The following is a 23,288-nucleotide window of genomic DNA, read 5'->3' on the forward strand; positions in this document are numbered from 1 at the left end:
GGGAGGGAGGGAGGGAATAAGAAAAGAAAAATGACAATGCAACAGATGGAGGGTGGCATGGGAAGATGCAGGGACACTCTCCAAAAAGAGTAAAAATATATTTTTGGTTAGATTTTATTTCAATTCCTTTTTTAAAGGAATTGGCCTAGTAGTAGAGTGCTTGCCTAGCATGCACGAAGACCCAGGTTGGATTCCTTGATACCATATACATAGAAAAAAGCCGGAAGTGGTGTTGAGGCTCAAGTGGTAGAGCTCTAGCTTTGAGAAAGCCCAAGGACAGTGTTCAGGCCTTAAGTTCAAGCTCCAGGACTGGCACCAAAAAAAAAAAAAAAAAGCACAGAAATAATATGTAAGAGCTGGGGCCGGGAGTTTAGCCTAGTGGTAGAGTGCTTTCCTCGCATACACAAAAACTCAGGTTTGATTCCTCAGTACCACATACATAGAAAAACGCCAGAAGTGTCGCTGAGGCTCAAGTGGCAGAGCTCTAGCCTTGAGAAAGTCCAACAGTGCTCAGGCCCTGAGCTCAAGCCCAGACTGACAAAGAAAAAAAAAAAAAGAAAATATAAGAAACAGAAATTGCCTATTATAGTAAAAATTCTTATCAAGTTTCTAACAGACTATAAGAACTACACCACTTAGCAGTACTGGCTAAATATATTGAAGTTGTTGAAAACTTCAACAAATAAGGAAAATTAAACAGCAAATTAAACTTTCCAGATCTTAATCAGATTAATTTCAGCAATTTCAGAATGTGTGAGGCATTTTACTTCTACTACATTAAGAAGTAAAAAAGGGAAAACAATGTAGTTGTATCTACAATGCACTTCTACCTGAAAGTTAATTATTTCTCCTCAAAATGTTACCATTTTGCTAGGAAAAAAAAGTTACAAAGCATACTGAACAAAAGAACATGGAAATAAACAGGACAATCTAAAGTGTAAGTACTTCTTCAGAGTACTTATATATCTACCAGGACTGCTGTGGTCTGAATGTGTGTGTCCCCGCCCCCAAATCCATGAGGCCTTGTAGGAAATGATTCATTTTCTCCTCATAAACACAGGTGCCAAGACCTGCCTTGCCACCATCTAGTACAGACACAGGACAGCACCATCTTTATGAACTAGAAAAGTTGGGTCCTCCTCACACACCAATCTGCTAGTACCTTGATCCTGAATCTCCTGTGGCAGAAAAATACCCTATATAGCTTACAACAATTCAAAGCATGGTTATTTTGGTAGAGAAAGTATTTTTACTGCTAACTGTGCCCCCAACTTTTATCACTATGACAAGCAATAGCAAAATCACAAGTACGCATATTCTTGATAGAACAATCTCATCTCTAGAATCCCCTAATAAAGACATTTAAGCAAAATTACGAAATAAGACATAGGGCTGCTTACTACATACCAGCAATAGCAAAAGATTAGCAGTAGCCCAATTGTCTACCAGGGACTTGAATATACTATGGTACATTCATATTCATATGTACTATATAGCTGTAGCAGAATGTATGGGATTTATGGAGTAATCTCTGGGCTACAAAGTAACAATGTAAGATACAAAACAGCATGCTTAATAATTTTAGTGAACACCATTAGATTAATTTAAACACTAAGTCAGGGGCTATAAACTGGAAAAACTTGCAGTACTAAAAAATGCCACAGACAACCTTAAGAAACTTAAAAGAGGGTGGGAAGGAATGGGGGAAAAGAAACCTGGAGCCCATGAAGTCATGGTTTGTTGCCACACAAATACAGATACAATCTTTAGTGGAAGAGTATTAAAATATGATCTTAACAACCAGGTACCAGTGGCTCATACCTGTATTCCTAGCTACTCAGGAGGCTAAGATCTGAGAAGTGAGGGTCAAAGCCAGCCTAGACAGTAAAAGTCCTTGAAACTTTGATCTGAACTGTCCCTCAAGTATTAGAGCATCAGCTTTGAATGAGAAAGCTATGGGACAGTATCCTGGCCCTGAGTTCAAGCCTCAGTACTATCATAAAGAAAAAACAATGCAGACTTAGGCCTCTGGCTTTCTCTGGCTCTTCTCACTTGCTCGGGTAAATCAAGCTATCACTTGCCTGCTGCCCCATGGAAAAGCTGCACACCCAGCGCTGAAGGAACTCTTCTATCCACAGCCAACCACACTGAAGCCCTCAGTCCAAAAGTCACTGGTGGACTAAACTCTGCCCATGAGCTTGAAAGCAAATCATTTTCAACAGAGGAGACACTTTGATTACAGCCTTGAGAGACAGTGCCAGAAACTAACTAAGCCATTCCTGGATTCCTGACTACCAGGAAGCCAGAAATAATAAGGCTCCAGTTTCAAGCCTCTAAGTTATGCGATGATTATGCAGTGATAAATAATGAATACATGCAGCTGTTCAACAGCCAAATGACAAATAGTCCTGGAGATCTCTTCTGTCTGCCCAGCCAGATTCTTTTTCTCCTGGACTGTAGACCTAGGTTTTCCTTCAGGAACCATGACTCTCTGACTAAGTGGTTCCAGTGAGGTTAACTCACCTTTTGTGCTCCCTCCATTAAACAGATTTAGCTCAGAATTAGCCTCAAAGACTCAGAGTCAGGATATCTGCTGGAATCCCTGGGAACAACAGTTCACTAGCGGATTTGAGGCTGGTAAAAGGGAAGCCTGAAGCATACAATGGAGGAGCAACCACAGAAAAGGGAGAATGGAAGAGGGAGAGAAGAGAGGGACTCCTGCCATGTTACTTCTACCTCTGAAACAAAAACGATGAAGTCAGTCCATCTCTTGCATTCACATAAACTGATACATTTTTTTACTCTTCATTTCACAATTTTGTTAAATGTATTTTTTTAAAAAGGAAAAGAGGGGCTGAGAGTTTGGCCTAGTGGTAGAATGCTTGCCTAGCATGCATGAAGACCTGGGTTCCATTCCTTAGTTCCATACACATAGAAAAGCCAGAAGTGGTGCTATGACTCAAGTGGTAGAGCACTAGCCTTGAGGAAAGCCCATGGACAGTGCTCTCAGGCTCTGAGTTCAAATCCCAGGACTGGCAAAAAAAAAAAAGAAGGAAAAGATACTAACTCTAGGAGGCTCATGGAAACAAAGAACAACGCTCAGTTCATTCACCTCTGTGTATTCCCTATTGCTTAATCTGAGGTCTAGCAAGTAGTGATCATGCAATAAATACCCATCAAATGCAAGAGGAAAATACTTTAGCCCAACTTAGCAAAAACTGCAGCCAGGGTTTTTATAATCACAGAGTGTAAACCCCCTTTATAACAATAAGGTTTTCAAATTCTAAACCTTTCAAAATATTTACAAATATTAAATTTACAGATCATTTGGACCGGAGCCACTTAGAACCCATCATGGTTTATCTTTTCTAACATAAAAGCAAGCCCTCTAATCACTTTGCTGTCTCTTGTTTATTTAGAAAGTCAAGTCCTTTCTACATCATAGGACATTTTTTTAAATTAAGACTTGAACTTATTTTTAGCCAACACCTTACTAGCAAGCTCCTAAACTGATTGAGCGCCCTCAATCAGTTGATCAGAACTCAGAATGCATTCCTTATTACATGGTGCCAGAATGTTTTGGTTTCCAAGTTAAATAACAGAAAAATATATGTATATACTATCTATATCCAATTATTAATTTTCAGGAAATCTGCAAGATGGACAGGCAGGCCAACCATACCCTTGGTGGCCTGCAGACTTGCCCTGAATCCCATCCCCACAACTAGAAGCAAAACAAAGCAAAAACAATACACCACACCATGAAGATACAACCAGCAAAGTCCACAATATGAAAACCAACTGGATCGATCCTTTGCTTTCTTTGCCAAAGTACCAGGGATCAGAAATAGAGATAAGAAGACTAACTGACTAAAATAGACACAAGTGGCACATAACGCATGTAATCACTTGGATCCTGGTTCCCAAAAACTTATTTTTTAATTTGTGATGTGTAAGAGGCAACTGAAAGTTCAAAGACTTTACTTGACATTTGCTGTTATTTTCAATGTATGCTAATGGTGGTGGTACAGTGTGCTAAAACAAGTCTTTATCTTTTAACTACTTGTACTGAAAGTTTTAGAGATGAAAGGTGATGTGTGAATGTGCTTGAAAATAATTAGGGGAGGGGTAAAGTAGACAGGGTAGATAGGACATGTTTGATCATGGCTTAATAATTTGGGAGGTTGGTAATATGCACTTGAAAATTTGATTTACCACTCTCTATACATATCGAACTCTCTGTATAAGCTTTTAAATGCATAAAACCACAAACATATTATTAGGAGTCCAATAAATATATTATCCCAATTTAAAAATCTGGATATCATATCTCCAATTAACCATCCTAAAATTGGAAGTGGAAGTGTGGTTCAAGTAGTAATACACTCACTAGCTTTGAATGACAAAGCGAAGAGACAGAGCCCAGGTGTTGATGTCAAGCCCCAGCACAGGAACAAAAGAAACTAAAGGGAGAAGCATTGAGGGTGTTATGACAGAGTACTAGAGGAAGTAAATTTTTTTTTTTGCTATTGGTGTACTTGCTTTACATCTAACTTCTTTTTTTTTTTTTTTTGCCAGTCCTGGGGCTTGAACTCAGGGCCTGAGCACTGTCCTTGGGCTTTCCTCACGGCTAGTGCTCTACCACTTGAGCCACGGCACTACTTCTGGCCTTTCTATATACATGATTCTGACAAATGGAACCCAGGTCTTCATGCATGCTAGAAGTACCATATGTGCACCCTCGTGTGTGTGTGCACATGTGTGTGTCTATGTGGAAATGCCACAATGAAACTTCTAATTGAGTAGACAAGCCACTGTGGCCCTATGGCCTGTCAGCTATTCTCCATGTCCTTGCTACATCCAAGAACGGTATACTAACCTACAAAATACTTCACTCAACGCTGCATAATTACCTCAAATATGGGAGCACTCAATACTGAGTATTTGAAACTGAAGGAGTTTGAGAAAAAAAGAGAAAGCAGAAAGGCCCCCTATCCTTCTATGCCTTTGTTCCCAGAGGAAGGTCATAAAAGGGGGGATTTCTGACCTTCCCCAAAGACCCAAGGGAAGAGAGGCTTCTTACAGCCAGAGGAAGGAGCACCCTTATCTTGCAAACAGCCGACAGAGACAAGAATGAGAATCATTCTTGATTCTTGCCGATTTCTCCACAGCTGTCCATTGTGCTAACTCATTCTTTGGCAAGGGTTCCCTCCCATGTAAAACTGACAGGACACTAGGATGCTTCCATGTTGATAATTGTCCAAAGAGATTCAGACATGAATCCAAAGCTGATGAGAAAAGTCCTCTCTCAGACTTCCTAAGTCCCAGAAAGAACTTTCTGCTATTTTCCCATTTGACTGAACTAATTAAGTGATTTTTTTTGGGGGGGGGGGTGGGTCGTGCTAGAACTTGACCTGGGCACTGTCCCTGAGCTATTCAGCTCAAAGCTACCGCCCTCCCCCTGGGCCTGGACATTGTCCCTGAGCTCTTCTGCTCAAAGCTACCTTGCTACCCTTGAGCCAAGCTCCACTTCCCATTTTCTAGAAGTTAATTGGAGATTAGTCTCCGGTGCTTTTGTGCCTGGGCTGGCTTTGAACCTTGATCCTCAGTTAAGCGATTCTTAAAGGGAAATTTTCCCCCCAAGTTTAGGGTTTAGGCACTGTCTCTGAGTTCTACCACCACTCCACTTTCAGTTTTCTGGTGGTTAACTAGAATGAAGATGAGTCTCATAGACTTTCCTGCCAGGGCTGGCTTTGAACTGTGATCCTCATATCTCAGCTTCCTGAGTAACTAGGATTATAGGCATAAGCCACCAGTGCCTGGCCTTAAAGAGCAATTTTTTAAATTGAGTCACATTTATTTCATGAAAAGTAAAAGTTAATGACAATTCAATTTTTTAGTACTAGCAGGCTTAGCTTGCCTTGGAGTCAGCTCCAGATGCTGTTTCCATTGTGACTATTTGCCCTAGCCTACTCACATCTCCTTCCCTAACTTAATCCACATAGTCCCTAATTCCTTCAGATTTCCATCATCACTCCTAAATCTATAACCTTGATAACCACTACACTTAGCATCTTAGGCTCTTACCTTTTGTGATGAAAAAGTAGCCAATGGTACACCTCATGAAGTTCCCATCTCCAACCGGAATCAACATTTACAGTGTAAATATAATGAACAGAAAGAACTACGTATGAGAAGAAGCAGATTTAAACAGCCATGGCATCATCTTACCTGCATGGTCCTCCTTTTAGTTAATGTCACTTGAAAATTTTTCCACTCCCAACGTTGTTCAACCACATGTGCAAACACAACGTGGCCATTTCCACAGGCTCCGGCAATCTGAGTGCCATCAATTGACCACGCGATGTTAAATATGCTACCCGTGTTGGGTTTCTCTAAAGCATATGACCACTGGCAAGTGAGGAAGTAGAAAGAACAAGAGAAAAACTCATCAGAAAGAAAGTTAAAAAAATTATTAAAGTAGGTACATGTTAAGATATTAAGATTCTTTTGGAAAGGGCTATTTTTATCTGAAATTATTAAAAAATAACTTTGGTAGGAAAAATGTAAATACAGTATGAGAAACAGAAAATAGAGATAGAATTTTTTTAAAGTACACAATAAAATAAGTAAAATAAAACCACATATAAAATCTCTACAGAAGGGCTGAGTACTTGCCTAGCATACACAAAACCCTGGGTTCGATTCCTCAGTACCACATACACAGAAAAGGTTGGAAGTGGTGCTGTGGCTCAAGTCGTAGAGCATTACCCTTGAGAAAGCCCAAAGACAATGCCCAGTCCCTGAGTTCAAGCTCTAGGACTGGCAAAAAAATAAAAATCCTACAGATCTGGGAAAAAGCTACACCATTATAGTACACCTGACTACTTTATTTTATTATTTTGTGTGTGGGAGGTGGTCATGAGACTTGAACTCAGCCTGGGCACTGTCCCTGAGCTCTTCAGCTCAAGTTTACTATCCTACCCTTGAGCCAAACCCCACTTTCCATTTTCTAGAGGTTAATTGGAGATAATAGTCTCAGGTCCTTTTGTGCCCAGGCTGGCTTTGAACCTTGATCCTCAGACCTCAGCATCCTGTGTAGCTAGGATTACAGGCATAAGCCACTGTGCCTGGCTTACATGACTACTTTTAAATAGCAATGCTGAAAAGATTCTGAAGGAAAAAATAAAGATTTCTTCCTTATTAGGACCTCTGCAAACATCTAAAACTTTCTGATGAAATAGTTCAAGAATTTCTCTAAAGCTAAAACCAAACACACAATGTAAAACACGTGATATATATATTATAAATCACAAAAGTATTAGATACATGAAGCTATTTCTTCTTTTCCTTTTTCTCAGAATGTAGTAAACTACAACATTACTGCTAAGTCTTTCTTACCCTAATCAGAATGCAGTCACCAAGAAAATAAATAACAAGTGCTAGCCAAGACACTGTTGATAGGAATGTAAATTAGGACAGCCACTACAGTTCCTCAAAAACCTAAGAACAACTGGGCACAGTGGCTCACACCTGTAATCCTAGCTACTCAGGAGGCTGAGATCTGAGGATCTTGGTTCAAAGCCACCCTGGACACTAAAGTCCATGAGACTCTTATTTCCATTTAACCACTAGAAAATCAGAAGTGGTGCTTGTGACTCAAAGGGTAAGGCTACTTAGCCTTGAGCTGAAGAGCGCAGGGACGGCACACAGGCCCAGAGTTCAAGCCTCATGACTGACAAAAAAAAAAAAACAACAACCCTAAGAGCAAAACTATAGAATCCTCCTCTTCTGGGGCTGGGAGTACAGCCGAATCCTCCTCTTCTGGGGCTGGGAGTACAGCCGAGAGTGCTCACCAGCGTTCCATTCCTCAGTGCCACAACCACAGAAAAAGCTGAAAAATGGAGCTGTGGCTCAAGTGGCAGAGCTCTAGCCTTGAGCAAAAAATGTCCAAGGACAGTGCCCAGGCCCTGAGTTCAAGCCCCAGAAGCAGCAAAAAATAAATAAATCTTCCTCTTCCCCTTCTAGGTATCACCAAAGGAATGTATGTTTGCAGACAGTAAAGGAACCTGCCCATCCATGTTTACTACAGCACTATGGATAATAGCCAAGTTGCAGAGTCAACTTAGGGATCCATCAACAGATGTCGGGATAAAGAAAGTGTGGTCTAGACACAACATGGTGTATTATTCTGCCATACAGAAGAAGGAAAATTGATAAAACTGAGTATCATATTAAGTAAATAAGCCAGACTCAAGAAGAAATATTATATGTTTTTTTCATCAACAAAATCTGAGTATAATAATAACACATAAATATAAAAATGTGGGACAGCCAAGTGCCAGTGGCTTACACCTGTAATCCTAGCTACTCAGAAAGCTGACATCTGAAGATTGAAGTTTGAAGCCAGCCCAGGCTGGAAAGTTCCTGTCTCTAATTAATCACCAAAAAACTGGATGTGGTGCTGTGGCTCAAAGTGGTAGAGTACTAACCTTGAGCAGAAAAGCTCAGGGACAGCCCCCAGCCCCCAAGTTCAAGCCCCACAACTGACAAAAAAAGAAAAAAAATGTACTCTTTACCCAATTTATGTAACTATAACCCCTCTGTTTATCACCCTTATAACAGCAATTTAAAAAAAAGTTTAAGTGCCTTCCTGAAGCCAATGTCTTTCCTCCTTACTACTTATTCCTGCAGAAGCATAGTACATTGAAAAGTTCTTCAAAATCACCATCAGAGAAAATCAGAGAAAACAGATGCAAAAAGTCCCTTATATTTCTTTAAGGCATACTACCTGATTTTAAAGAGTATCTCTTCATATATTCTTTCTCATGTGAAATTACACTGAAAGTATATGATTATTGGGAGCCAGAGTGGAATCAAACTGTACCTTGATTTGCATCAATGGCTTTATTGTCTTATTGTTTTCTGGCCTTATTCTGTTTAAATGACCTGAGATTTACCATATGAATGTAACACCTGGAAGTTCCCTGGTTTCAAGAAGGGATATAAGCCTGGAGTTGAGAATAAACAGGGCGGCAGACCTCCCAGATCCCATGTGTTTGTCTCTCTTCTATTTTTTCCAGTCCCTGCCCCCTATTTCAAGAACCCCAATTTGCTGTAGGCCCGGGCAAATGGCGCCCGAACAGGGACCCTGAACATCTGGGACAAAGGTGGAGGACCCCGCTGTGGTTGAGTGACACGTCGTAGGAGAGGATTTTAAGAGAGAGAGCTGGAGGTTGTATTGTTGGGAGTAAAAATTATGGGTCAAGTTAATGGCCGCAGGCTATATGTACCGGTCCTAAGAGGCATACCTGAAGCCCACGGAACGCGGGTGGGACAAGGGCAGCTTGAGAGCTTCCTACAGTTTGTCGAGGAGGCATGCCCGTGGTTTCCAGAGGAGGAATCCCTAAATTTAGAAACCTGGCCGAGGATAGGGAAAGGAATTCAAGATTATTAGTGTTTATGGCCCTGAAAAGACCCCAGCAGAGGCTATTACTTTATGGAATTTAGTAAATGGATGCTTAGATCTTCGACATGAGAATGTTGAACTTAATCTTGAATTAAAGAACCCTTCTGAGAAACCTGAAGCTGAGCCGTATGCCGCAGCCCGAGACAATCTAAGTGAGATTTTGAGAAGGGAACAGCCAGCAGATATTGAGTATAAGAGTTCAGGTTTGGATAACAGGAAGGAAAGATATGATGAGGACCGGCTGGCTACGGTGGAGAAGAAGTTAGAAGAAATCCTCCATCTACTATCTAAGATGGGGATAGTGCAGAGATCAGAAGTAGGAAATAGATATGAACCCCCGGCCACAATCTCGGCCGAATCTAATCTTTACCCCCTATTCCCACTGCCTCCGGCTGCAGCCTTGCAGCCCCAACCCCCTTCTCAACCTTTATGCATGTCTAAAGGTCCTAGCAACAAGTGCCTCCTAACAGGCACTACAACCAGGCACAGTGCATCGCAACTAAACTTGGCTCAGGCTGCTAAAAGGAGGGAAGATATTTCAGGGCCTCGATGCTTCCCCATTTTAGTTGATCATGATGAACAAGTATACCATCGACCTGTTCCTTTTAAACTATTACGGGACTTAAAGAGTGCCTGCTCCCAATATGGACCAACTGCTCCTTTTACTCAAGTAGCATTGGAGGCCACGTGTGCTGACATTTTATGCCCAAATGACTGGAAGCTGCTTGCCAGAGCATGCCTTAGTGGGAGAGAGTACTTATTATGGGAAACAGAGTTCACTGCACAGTGTCGAGCTAAAATTGAAGCAAATAGGGCTGAGAACCTGCCTTACACTTTTCATCAGTTGCTAGGAGAGGGAACCTATAAAAACACCAAAGATCAATCGGGCTATGCAATGGAAGCCTATATACAAATAAATGCAGCGGTGAAAGAGGCTTGGAAAAAATTACCAAATTCTAACCGTACTAAAAATCTAGTTGAAATTAGACAGGGACCTGATGAACCGTATCAAGAATTTTTGTCTCAATTAATGGGGACTGCAGACCGCCTAGTACAAGATGAGAACCCAAGGAAGGCTATAGTTAGACAAATGGCCTATGAAAATGCCAATGCCGCCTGTCGGGCAGCTATCAGACCCCATAGGAATAAGGGAGGAATTACAGACTATATTACACTGTGTGCTGATATAGGACCCTCCTATGTACAAGGCCTCACATTAGCCGCCGCTCCTCAAGGAAAGACTGTTAGTGAAAATATAAAATATAGAGGCCAGCGGCATTCTCGGGCTGCTAGACCCCCAGGGCGTTGCTTCTCTTTTGGACAAATAGGACATTGGATGGTGCAATGCCCACGCCAGGCCAAGTTAGAGAAAGAAACATCACCTGGCACATGTCCACGCTGTGGTAAAGGGAAGCACTGGGCTAAAGATTGCAAGTCAACAACAAATCGCAATGGCCGCCTGTTTTTGGGAAACTGGAGAAAGGGCCAGCCCCTGGCCCCACAAAACTATGGGACAGTCCCTCCCTCTTCTCAGCCACAAGTACATCTTCTAACAACCCCCCAAAATCAGTCTCCAGCCTCTTCCGTGCCACCCCAGGCAGCGCAGGATTGGACCTCTGTTCCTCCACCTGCTCAGTATTGACCCCAGAGATGGGGATACAAGCTCTCCCCACGGGGGTCTTCGGCCCCCTTCCCCCAGGAGTGGCTGGATTGCTATTAGGGCGAAGTAGCTCAGTCCTTAAAGGGATACAAATTACACCTGGCATAATTGACCAGGATTTTACTGGAGAAATCAAGGTTATGACCTCTTCCCCGAGACATGTAATATCGATCCCAGCAGGACAAAAAATAGCACAGCTAGTGCTTGTGCCTTTACCTCCTGGGGGGACTGCCAATTCCTCTGCCCCACGTGGACAGAGAGGATTTAGATCCTCTGATATCTATTGGGTACAAAGCATAAAAAAAGAGAGCAGCATGCTTTTGCCTTAGTAAAGTGGAAGGATCCCCTAACTGGTGCTTGACACGGACCCGATCCTGTTCTAACCTGGGATCGAGGGCATGTATGCGTTTTTTCACAAGGAAAAAATGACGCCCACTGGCTGCCTGAACGCTGCGTTCGGATTGTGGAGAGTGACAGTGGCCATCCAAGCAGCGACTCACTGGGCCTACACCCCCAACCCTCCAGTGGTGCATCCTGCAACATGGGAAGGACCTGAGTTATTTGTGCAGGTCAATGGGACTGCTCCTGATCCATTTGTTCAACACATTCATATGAGCTATGTTTCTCCTCCTTTTGCTATTATGTAGGGACCTTTTAACATATCAATTGACTCTACACAATTTAATGTAACATGTGACAATTGTTCTTTTACAAATTGTATGCTATTGAGATAAAGGATTGTTCTTGTTAGTTTGTCTTTACCATCCCTCTCCTTAACAACCTTTTTTGTAAAAGATGCCCAGGTGAAAAGCAAAGGCCTCCGGAGGTAAGTAGAAATCAGCTGACCCTCTGTACGTCTGTGTTTTTTGTTTTGTTTTTAAAAAAAGGAGCACTGTGGGCCCAAAACAGAGGCCTGGGTGGTCAAGGGACGCCTTGACACCCCCTTTTGAGTTTCTTGTCGCTAACAGGGCATGCCATTAGAAGTTATTTAAAAGTCTCCGCTTCTCTGTCTTGTTCGTGTTACATATTTTTCCTTGTCCAGTTTTGTCTTTAAAATTGGTACCAGTTCTAAATATGGATCCTTATGGTTTTTCTGTGCGTACTCAAGCACACATCCTTGTTATTTATTTGAACATTTCTGGGCCTAGTATGGCCGCTCCCGCGTGTCTGCAGTTGTAACAAGCCCTGGAAAAATAAATTCCAGCTAAGTTGCCTTGCAAAAAGTTTTGTTTTGAACCTGCAAGAGTAAAATTGGCAAAGCTCTCTTGACACAAACTTCCGGAAAATGAACAGCCGATATTAATTTTGCGCGCTTTAAGATCTTTGAGTATGAATGTGTGTGAATGAGTGAGTGAACATGTTCAAGGTTAAATTGTCAGCATGCTGTATAAAACAATGGATAAATTTATACTTAAACACAAGGCAATTGGGTAAATCTAAGCTTAAAACTTCAAGAAAAGTATTAGGTTTGAATGTTTTACAATGTCTCAAATGATTATTACATTGTGTTAAAGAGAAATTGGTAAAACGTATTTTTCTTTTTTTTCTTTTTTATTTATTTATTTTTATTGTAATTAGTAAAAGGGTTACAGATAGAAGGTGCCAGATAGAAGGTGCATTAATTCACATACATTGATACCCTTTGGTAAAAAGTATTTTTCTAAAGAGCCTGAAATCTGCATTTTAAAAATCTGGTATTGCAATGCATACAGCTGTTTACATTGTAAACATTGTATACTGCTTAGCCCAGAGGTATTAGGGAATTTGGGATTTATTACCTTTAGTTAAAGTTTGGAGACATGTATTAGAGATTTAAATGTAAAATTGTTCATTAATGTCAGAAACTTTGCCTATCTGTCTTTTCTTGCAGACTGACACTGGAAATCAGATGATAAAATGTGAAAAAAAAAAGGGGGGGGGGGAAACTAAGTCCAGACTTAGACTTTTGGTGCACGGATGTTTGAATTCTTGCATTAGGGAAAAAAAACTGTTATTTGAGTTTAAACTGTTGATGGAGTTCTAGCCAGTAATAATCTAAACTGCAGGAAAAAACAAAAAGCCTCTTCTAATAGGCAAAGGGAGGGCCTTGGGCCCTAGGGGGCCTGGAGGCAAAGGGAGTTCCTTGAGCCTTAAAGGTTTTTCAAATGCAAATAAAGACTAAAGTGTGAAGAGTTTAAGTTAAAAAGTGTAAAAGTTTTAAAGAAAATTACAAATGGTTTCTGAACAAAATTTAAAAGTAAAGTTGTCCTAAAGTTTTGTTTCAAAAAAAAGAAACAAGGAAAATTAGGACTACCAAAATGGTTGCTTAATTGCTATTTAGCTTGCTTTTGTAAGTTACTTTATAGCAATCTCCAGCAGGCCCATGGGGAAAGACAGCAGATCCTCATTCAGATATAAGTTTGGCCCTCACCAAGTTCCAGGTAAGATCATGCTTACAGACTATTTCTGTGTTGACCACCTTGTTGCTTCAATTGGAATAACGTGGCCTTTTGTAGGACTCATTGATCTGAAAGCCGCAGTTTTGAGCCTGCCTGGGCAAAGCAAAGTCCCTGTGAGACTATGGTGTCTAATCTGCCAGCAGGATGCTGGGACAGAGTTGCTTTGGAGCTCGAAGTGGCAGAGTGCTAGCTCTGAGCTGAAAAGCTGGGGGGCAGCACTCAAGCACCAAGCTCAGGACTCAGGGTGGCAGGGTGCTAGCCTTGAGCTGGAGAGCTGAGAGACAGCGCCCAGACCCTGAGTTCAAATCCAGCAACCAACAAAGTAAAATGCCAATGGGATGTTTATCATGGTGTGAAGAGACACTATTGGGACAAAAGTAATAATGCATCCAGAAAGCCTCTGGATGGCAGAGATGGTGTCAGATCCTAGAGTCACTTGTGCTTGGCCATTCAAATTAATCAGAGCTGGGAGGTCATAGAATAGTTTGTAAGCATGCCTTACTAATGCCCGTGCCTTTCATAACTGGGCAGGAACTTGTCAATCTTCTGTGATAGTGGGTAAAGTCCTAATTGAGCGAATTTTTTGACACCAGCCACAAATTCAGGAAAGTTTGTGGATCTGGGGCTTGTGTCTCTATTAATCTGTTTAGATCTGGCAACTGAAGCATTGTTAAGGTTGCAGAGATTTAGTTCCCCAGACAATCAAGAAAATGCCTTTGCAAATGGGTGCTAAGTAAGCTACACTATTGTAGCCAAAGATGGTTTGTGCAGTTGTTAAATGTTAAATATGATCTCTAGTTTGGAGCAAATTATTGTTCCTGATATCTAATCCTTGATAAAACAGGCTAGGCTTCTTAAGGTCCCTGGTCAAGCACAGAGACAATGCCCCTGACTCAGCTTGAAGAAGTCACAGAAGCTGAATCTCCGCCCATCAATCCCCTTTAGATGAAGGGACCAGAGTCATTTTTGGAAAGTGAGACAGGATAAATTAGAGGTACTGGAAAGAGTAGAAATTGCACTTGTGTTTCTTTTAAAATAAAAACGGGGGATATGTTGGGAGCCAGAGTGGAATCAAACTGTACCTTGATTTGCATCAGACAATTGCTTTATTGTCTTATTGTTTTCTGGCCTTATTCTGTTTAAATGACCTGAGATTTACCATATGAATGTAACACCTGGAAGTTCCCTGGTTTCAAGAAGGGATATAAGCCTTGAGTTGAGAATAAACAGCAGATCTCCCGGACCCCATGTGTTTGTCTCTCTATTTTTTCCAGTCCCTGCCCCCTATTTCAGGAACCCCAATTTGCTGCCAGTAGGCCCCGGCATATGATAATAAAGTTATACTGGTAATGAAAAGGTTACAGTACACTAACAATGAAGTTACATACTGCAGTAAGACCAGTTGCTGCAGATGATGAATTATAACAATTATGTTAATTGGATGGAGTGAATAAGCAGAGAGTAAATTTATAATGATAAGCCAATATCATTGTATGACAATATGCAAAATGGCTACAGGTTATCTTTCATATAAGCAATAGCACCACCTGCTGACAAAGCAGAGCAATGTCAGTCAGTAGTTACAAGGAGACGCTATTCCGCTGCTAAGGCTTCCTTCCTCTGTGTCAGCTTCTCTGCTTTGCTGCCACTTGAGCTAATGGCAACACAAGAAAAGGCTTGTATTGAGCCTGAAGTCCCGTACCACAGCAGAGGCAGCAGGGAGGGCCGCTCCCGGGCCAGCTCCCAAGGAGGTCTTCTAGGTCTCTGTGGCCACTCAAGTAGGACTGTAGGACACAGCCAGTCCTCTCTCCCTTTTGCTTCCTGGCTGATAAGGGATGTGGTTCTGCTTTACCTCACTCTTGCCATGATATGCTGCCTTGCTACAGGCCCAAAGACCCAATTGATCATGGACTGGAGTCTCAAATACTGTCAGCCAAATAACCCTTGTTCCCTTCTTAATTTTTCTCATGTATTTCATTAGTGACAGAAAACTGACTAATACAACTCCAACTCTTTCTGTCACTACTGCCTTGTGAGCTCTTCAATGGAACAAGTCACTCTCCAGTAACAATGGGCAAATGTCAGTGACCTCAGGTATTTAGTTTTGGTTTTGGTTTTGTTTTGGTTTTTTTTGGTGGGTCATGGGGCTTGAAATCTGGGCCTGGGTGCTGTCCTTGAGCTCTTCTGCTCAAGGCTACTGTCCTACTGCTAGGCCTGGGCACTGTCCCAGAGCTCTTCTATGCTAACACTCTACCTCTTGAGCCACAGGACCACTTCCAGGTTTCTGGTCATGAATAGGAGATAAGAGTACCTGGGACTTTAGTTCTCCAGCTGGTTTTTTTTGTTTGTTTTGTTTGCTTGCTTGCTTGCTTGCTTTTGGTCGGTTGTGGGACTTGAACTCTGGGCCTGTGCATTGTCCCTAGGCTCTTTAGCTCAAGGTTACTGCCCGCCCTTGAGCCACAGTGCCACTTCAGGTTTTCTAGTGGTTAAATGGAGATAAGAGTCTTAAGGACTTTTTAGTGCCTGGGCTGGCTTTGAACCTTGATCCTCAGATCTCAGCCTCCTGAGTAGCTAGGATTATAGGCGTGAGCCACCGCACCCGACTTTCAGCTACTTAGTTCTAAACAGAGTTTGTCTGAAAGAAGGCATACCCTGTAAGGAAGAGTTCCCATACATATTCAAATATGAATTCTTAACAAAGAAAAATACGTCCTTTTTGTTTAAAAAGAATATTTTAATTTACTACTAATTCCTTATAAAAATAAACAACTGAAATTTTCTATAAAACATTCTAATAGCTAAAACAAATTAAAACCATACTCTATATTGAATGGGTATCAACTTTAATACTTTATTTCACTATCTTTCACAGTCATACTCAAAACAAGTATTTCTGGAAAAACAAATAACAGAGAACATGCTCCTACCTCAAACTTAAACGGTTTGGTGGAACCCATAAATCGGGAGTTGACAGAACCAACACACTTATAAGAAATATTAGAAAGATTCCGTCAAATGCAATTCATTAAAAACTATTCTGTACTAAGTGAGAAGTGTGTGTGTGCATGTTGCAAGACCACATCTGCAACTGCTCACATGAGAACTTACCCCTGTTTTGTCACACAAGCGTAAAGTATTAAATGACCCAACAGCAAATATTTCTCCATCGGGAGCCCAGGCAACTGAGGTAATGGGGTGTTCATGAGGCTGAGAGTTGTACAGCAGGCGGCCGTAACTATCCCACACCTACAAAAGCAAAATTTTAAAACTCTTACTATAACAATCATCCCACTACTTCAAAGAACTTTGTCCTTAAATAAAAATGAAAAAATCCTAATTGTAAAATATTAGCAGTAAGGGAGGGTAATGGGTACCAAGACATGTGAAAGGGTATCAATGTATGTGAATTAATGCACCTTCTATCTGGCAAATATCATGTAACCCTTTTATTAATTACAATAAAAATATATAAAAAAATATTAGCAGTAAAATGTTTTTACTATCATTGAGAAGGGATAAAAATATAATACGTAGGCAAGACATATGAAAGGGTATCAATGTATGGGAATTAATGCACCATCTATCTGGCAAATATCATGTAACCCTTCTATTAATTACAATAAAAAATATATGAAAAAAAATACGTAGGCTGGGAGTGTGGCCAGGTTGTAGGGTGCTTGCCTAGCATGTACAAAGCCCTGGGTTCAATTCCTCAGTACCACACACACAGAAAAATCCAGAAGTGGTGCTATGGCTCAAGTAGTAAGCAGTAGCCTCCAGAAAAAGAAAGAAAGAAAGAAAGAAAGCAAACAAGCATACATTCCTTAAACCAAAAATATCCCAAAAATGTATATCATAATTTTCAGATTTTTCTAATCATAAGTATAACACTACATCTATGTGTAGTGTTAAGTTTACTTTTTTTTTTTTTTTTTTTTTTTGCCAGTCCTGGGCTTGAGCTCAGGGCCTGAGCACTGTCCTTGGACTTTCTCAAGGCTAGACCTCTACCACTTGAGCATCAGCACCGCTTCCGGCTTTTTTCTATGTTTGTGGTACCGAGGAATCGAACCCAGGTCTTCATGCATGCTAGGCAAGCACTTTAACCACTAGGCCAAACTCCCGGCCCCTTAAGTTTACTTTTTGAGACATTTTAAATCTTAGTGTATTTAAAAGTGATAAAGAGCATTCATAGTGCTTTAAATTTCTTTTATTTCTTCCTGCTCAATGAGGTATCTGTCAACTTTCAAAAGAAGTAATTTCACAAGCCAGGTGCTGGTGGCTCATGCCTGTAATCCTAGCTACTCAGGAGGCTGAGATCTGAGGATGACTATTCAAAGCCAGCCTGGGCACTAAAGAATGTTAGACTCTTATCTCCAATTAAACCACTAGAAAATGGGAAGTGGGGCTGTGGCTGAAGAACTCAGAAACAATGCCTAGGCCCAGGGATAGGGGTAGGGCAGTAGCCTTGAGCTGAAGAGCTCAAGGACAGCACTCAGGCCCAGAGTCCAACCTCATGACCCATGGTTCTAAAAATAGACCAGATTTTAGTAAAGCAGTAGCTCTGTTTTTAAAAACTTTAACGGGCATATTAAAATCAAGGCACATTTTAAAACCAGGGACTCAAATGATATTGCTATTAATTTTTTTTTCCAGTCGTGGGGCTTGAACTCAGGGCCTGTTCTTGGACTTTCTCAAGGCTAGAGCTCTATCACATGAGTCACAGCACCATTTCCAGCTTTTTTCTATGTATGTGGTACTTAGGAATCAAACCCAGGTCTTTGTGCTTGCTAGGCAAGCACTCTACCACTGGGCCAAACTCTCGGCCCAAGTTAATATTTTATATGTTTATTATGTATTTCTGTAATAAAGAGGCAAATCTGCTTTAAAGATCAAAGAATATACAAAGGTATATGTTGATACATCTGCTTTCCATTTCTTTCCCCACAAATTCCCATTTGCCTGATACAAGAGAACTTTACAAGCTTTTCCTTGTTTTATTATGAACCTTCTTTTCAAAACTGCATAGTTTTGGATCATCAATTACCAAGATCTTTTACTTTGCTGCTTGCTCAACACACTGCTAGACCACCTTACTCAGAAATAATTGTGGCAATACTTTTCCTATTACCTAGATACATTTGCATGTATTTTGTTAATAGTTCAGCAAGTTTGGGTTGTGGAGGTTTTCTTGGTGTGGACCAATTTGTCTTCTTCCCACTGGCTCTTTCATAATTCCTCTTCCTTTTATGTCTTCTCCATCATCAATGTACATTTTAATTACTGTATTTAACCTTTATAAGTCATCAGTGTAGAAGAATTTTCCAAGTATAGTTACTTTATTTCCTGATAGAAATCTGGATTTCAATTTTGATAATTATAGATCAGTAATTAAATTAGAAATTAATCAAATAAATTATATATAATATATAATACATAGGGTAATATATACTATAATATATAATTGAATACATTTTTAAAGTATGAGTGGCATATAATATTTTGAGTCTCAAATGTATTGCTTCACAAAACAATATAAAAGGGCCGGGAGTTTGGCCTACTGGTTAAAGTGCTTGCCTAGCATGCACGAAGACCTGGGTTCAATTCCTTGGTACCACATACATAGAAAAAAGGCGGAAGTGGTGCTGAGGCTCAAGTGGTAGAGCTCTAGCCTTGAGAAAGTGCAAGGACAGTGCTCAGGCCCTGAGCTCAAGCCCAGGACTGGCAAAAAAACAACAACAACAACAACAATATAAAACACATTATTGGGGGAAAACACTGATATACCATCGATTATTAGATGTATATATATATATATATGTATACTCTCTTTACTTCTCTCTCTCTCAAGCCAACATAATGAAATTCACCAAATATTGTTTGAAAAAAAGTATTATAAATTGGTCACCTATAGCTCATGGCCTGTGATCCTAGTCATCCAGGAAGCTAGGCTCTAAGTTTTAGACATGAGACTCTGAGAGGTTCCCTCCCTTGGAGCAAACAGGCACATGCGCAGTGGGAGGATGGCTGGTACGCATGCTCAGACTGGAAATCAAGAACCACACAGTGATGGCAATGCAGAGCATGGACAGAGGGGAGTGAAGACCGCACTGAGGTCTTGTCACGGGGTAGCCACAAGGAAAGGCAGTCATGGGGAAGGGAGGCCTCTCTGGAGAACCTTCCCCTCCATGTGTGGCATGGGTACTTGTGGGCTTCATTCCTGGGCTCAGGACTCACTGTGGGCCCCGTGCAGCCTTGGGGATTTTAGCGCCTCTGTCCGCCATGTTTCCTGTTGGGCGATGCAAATGGTGCTCGTGTGGAGCCGGGAGGCCAAGGAGCTGCCAGGACGGTGCAGGGTTGGCAGCAGTGGTGCAGTGGTGTGGGGAAGGACGAGGGGTTGAGCTGAGGATGTTGGTCAGGTGTCTAGCCAGGCCTGAGGGGTGGCCGGGAGGTTTGGAGGAATGGCTCCACGGGGGGCCCAGGGCTGATTTCCAGTGACCGTGGGTCTGTTCCCAGGAGGAGTTAACACTTTTTTACTTTTGATATATAGGTGTGCCGGTCCTGAGCCTTGAGCACAAGGCCATGGTGCTGTCCTTGTGCACTTTATCTCACGGCTGCTGCTCAGCTGCTCGGTTATTAAGTTAAATTTTAAAGGTGAATGACAAGTTGAGATTTTAAATACCAGTTAAAAATAAAGTCAACTGTTAAGTTATTAAAGGTATTTGCTAAATACTTTGCACCTAACATGTTGTTTGATCTATAATAGTCCATAAACAGTTACATACCTTATATTTGCAATCTTCACCAGCAGATAAAATAAGATCATTGACTGAGTTCCAATCTACTTTTAAAATTATGCCATCATGGGCTTTCCACTGTGAAAAAAGAAAAAAAGAAACAAAAGACAGTAATACTTTTAAAGCTGTGTACTTGTGGCTCATGCCTGTAATCCTAGCCACTTAGGAGACTGAGATCTGAGGATTATGATTCGAAGCTGGCCTGGTCATGAAAGTCCATTTGACTCTCATCTCCAATTAGCCATCAGAAAGCCAAAAGTAGAGCTGTGGGTCAAGTAACAATGCTAGCCTTGAGCAAAAAAGCTCAGGTATGGTACCCAGTACCTGAGTTCAATTCCCGAGACCAATGCAACAATGGAAAGATACTTTTTTTTTTTCTTTAAAGAGATGAAGGTCTCACTATATTGGCCAAGCTATCCCTGAACTCCTGGGCTCAAGCAATCCTCCTGCCTCACACTCCTAAGTGGCTATGTCTCTTTCTTAAAACTTTATTCCTTCTAACCGTCTTTGCTATTCCTTATTGGCTGGTATCATTTCTAAGTTACACCGATGAAAGCAACTTACTATATCTACTAGATAGCTTACAGCTCCATGAATCTGTTTAGTTGCCTAGATTCTGATGGAAATCACTGTTAAACTAGGTCAGGTTTGACATTTATGTGACAACACTGAAATAAATGTTATCAATTTCAGATTATCAGTAGAATCCAATTCTGGCTGTCTCCTCTGTACGGTGATACCATTACTGATACTAAGATTGAGTCCAGGGCCTCACACATGCTAAGTATACTCTATTACTGAGCTGTTTCCTAGCTTGTTTTCTTTTGGTTGAACTCTACTGTATGTATACATTCTTTATTAATGTCTTCAATTTTTTCCTGCATATTCTCTTTATCTTCATGGTCTCTTTGCCTTTACATTGTCTTTACCTTTATGAGTTTGATTCACAATTGTACAACTGAAACTTTATATATTCCAGATATATTAAGAACGTATATACCATGGTCTGGGAATGTGGCTTAGTGGTAGAGTGGCTAGCATGCATGAATCCCTGAGTTCAATTCCTCAGTACCACATAAACAGAAAAAGCTAGAAGTGGTACTATGGCTCATGTGGTATAGAGTGCTAGCCTTGAGCAAAAGAAGCTCAGGGACAGTGTCCAGGCCCTGAGTTCAAGTCCCAAGACTGACAAAAAAATTAAATGAATAAAAAAGAATGCATATAGCTGGGGATACCAGGAACTCACATCTGTAACACTACCTACACAAGAGACTGGGCTGTGAGGATTGTGGTTCAAAACCAACCCATGTAAGAAAGTCCTTGAGACTCTTATTCCAGTTAACCACCAAAAAGCCACAGTTCTGGCACCATAAGGAAAAATAATAGTAATTTTTCAATGTATTTGTCCCACCTGACTTGTCTTAAGTACTATTGTTGTTTTGCTTGTTTTTATGTGGTTCTTGGTTTGTCATTTCTCTGTAAGTTATGAACAATCCTTCTGGGATACTGGGCCTACAACAATCACTCTTCTCCCTTTCTCCTTTAATACTGAATTCCTAAACTAGCTCTTCCTGCTGGACGAACATTTATCCTTAAGTTAAATATTCTGTTATTCATAAAATCTATACATTTAATTTGTTCTAAGTATTAGACTTACTCTTGCTACATTCTAATACAAAAAAAAAAAAAGATCAGGCTCTTAGAAAGAACTCAGTGTTTGACAAGATAAATTATAATGATTAAGCAGACAAAGCAACAGTGGCTGGGCATATGGCAAATGCCTATAAATCCAGCACTTTATAGAAGCTAAGCCCAGGCCAGACTGGGCTACCCACTAAAACAAAAACAAAAACGTCTAAGCAAACTCCAAAAGTTATAATTTAAGTTTAGTTTCAAGTCGATACATTGGAAGCTGACTGTTAAAAGAGACTCCTGTGTTAAGTCATGTGAAAATTCAGAAATCCAAAACATCTTTATCATTTAACTTGTATGATGTGAGTTGGACGAAGGGAGAAATGAGCCTTTTTGGAAACATAAACAGATATTCCCTAATCTATAAACTACATATTAAGACTGTACAAAAAGACCACCCAGAAGAAAGATTTCAAGTAACTACTAGCTTAGCGTTTAGGTAGATCTGGATAGCAATTTACAAATGCCTGAGCAGTACCTGTGAAACTTTTGCATTTGGTTGGAGGGGTTTAATGATGAGCTGCTTGCCTGCGGTGTAAAGAACCTTCTCTGAATCTGGGCCCCAGGCTACAGAATACACTGGTGTTCCTGTCAGAAACAGAAGAGGAAAATTATGCTGAGAAACTTTCACTACTGGCTGTGTTGGTCAGACATTTTCATTGCTGTGACATAATACTGATGGAAATAACTTTAAAAAGGAGGGATATTATTTCCTCACAGTTTCACAGGCTTTGGTCCACGGGAAGGGGAGGGCATGGTAGAGAGCTGCTCAGTTCATGGCAGCCAGAAAGCAGAACAAGAGACAGGAAAAAGCCAGAGCAGGCTATGCTTTCCAAGACAGTCTCCCTGTCACCTGCTTCCTCCAACGAGGTCCTGCCTTCCACATTCTACCATCTCTCCACAGAATAGTCTACTCAAATTTTTAATCCATCAGCAGATTAAACTATTTATTAGAACTTTCACAATCTAATGGTCTTTGAAATCAGCTAAGGTGCTTTTCTAAATCTGCTGGGCATTTCTCAATCCAATCAAGCTAACAATCACAACTAGGCATCAGTGACTCACACCTGTAATCCTAGCTACTCAGGAGGCTGCGATCTGAGGATCACCACAGTAAGTCAGACAGGAAAGAAAATCCATGAGACTCTTACCTCCACTCGAATAAATAGCCAAAACGCCAGAATTCAGGTGGTAGAGCTCTAGCATTGAGCAAAAAAAAATAGTGGACAACACTC

The 23,288-nt window shown here is 40.9% G+C and overlaps 1 protein-coding gene across 2 annotated transcripts in view; it reads right to left on the reverse strand.

The window, feature by feature from the left end:
• The window catches only part of Ift80 (intraflagellar transport 80), a 70,045-nt gene that overhangs the window by 28,745 nt on the left and 18,012 nt on the right, over positions 1 to 23,288 (reverse strand). For both annotated transcript variants that reach the window (XM_090338302.1, XM_090338311.1), the window contains 4 exons: positions 22,532 to 22,641; positions 20,350 to 20,439; positions 16,676 to 16,813; positions 6,232 to 6,411 (listed from right to left, as the gene is read on the reverse strand). In XM_090338302.1, coding sequence (XP_090194428.1) covers positions 6,232 to 6,411; positions 16,676 to 16,813; positions 20,350 to 20,439; positions 22,532 to 22,641 — 518 coding nt within the window. The remainder of the gene's footprint in view (positions 1 to 6,231; positions 6,412 to 16,675; positions 16,814 to 20,349; positions 20,440 to 22,531; positions 22,642 to 23,288) is intronic.

Source organism: Megascapheus bottae, chromosome 1 (genome assembly GCF_031878675.1).
Source record: "Megascapheus bottae isolate mThoBot1 chromosome 1, mThoBot2.hap1, whole genome shotgun sequence".
NCBI lineage: Eukaryota > Metazoa > Chordata > Mammalia > Rodentia > Geomyidae > Megascapheus > Megascapheus bottae.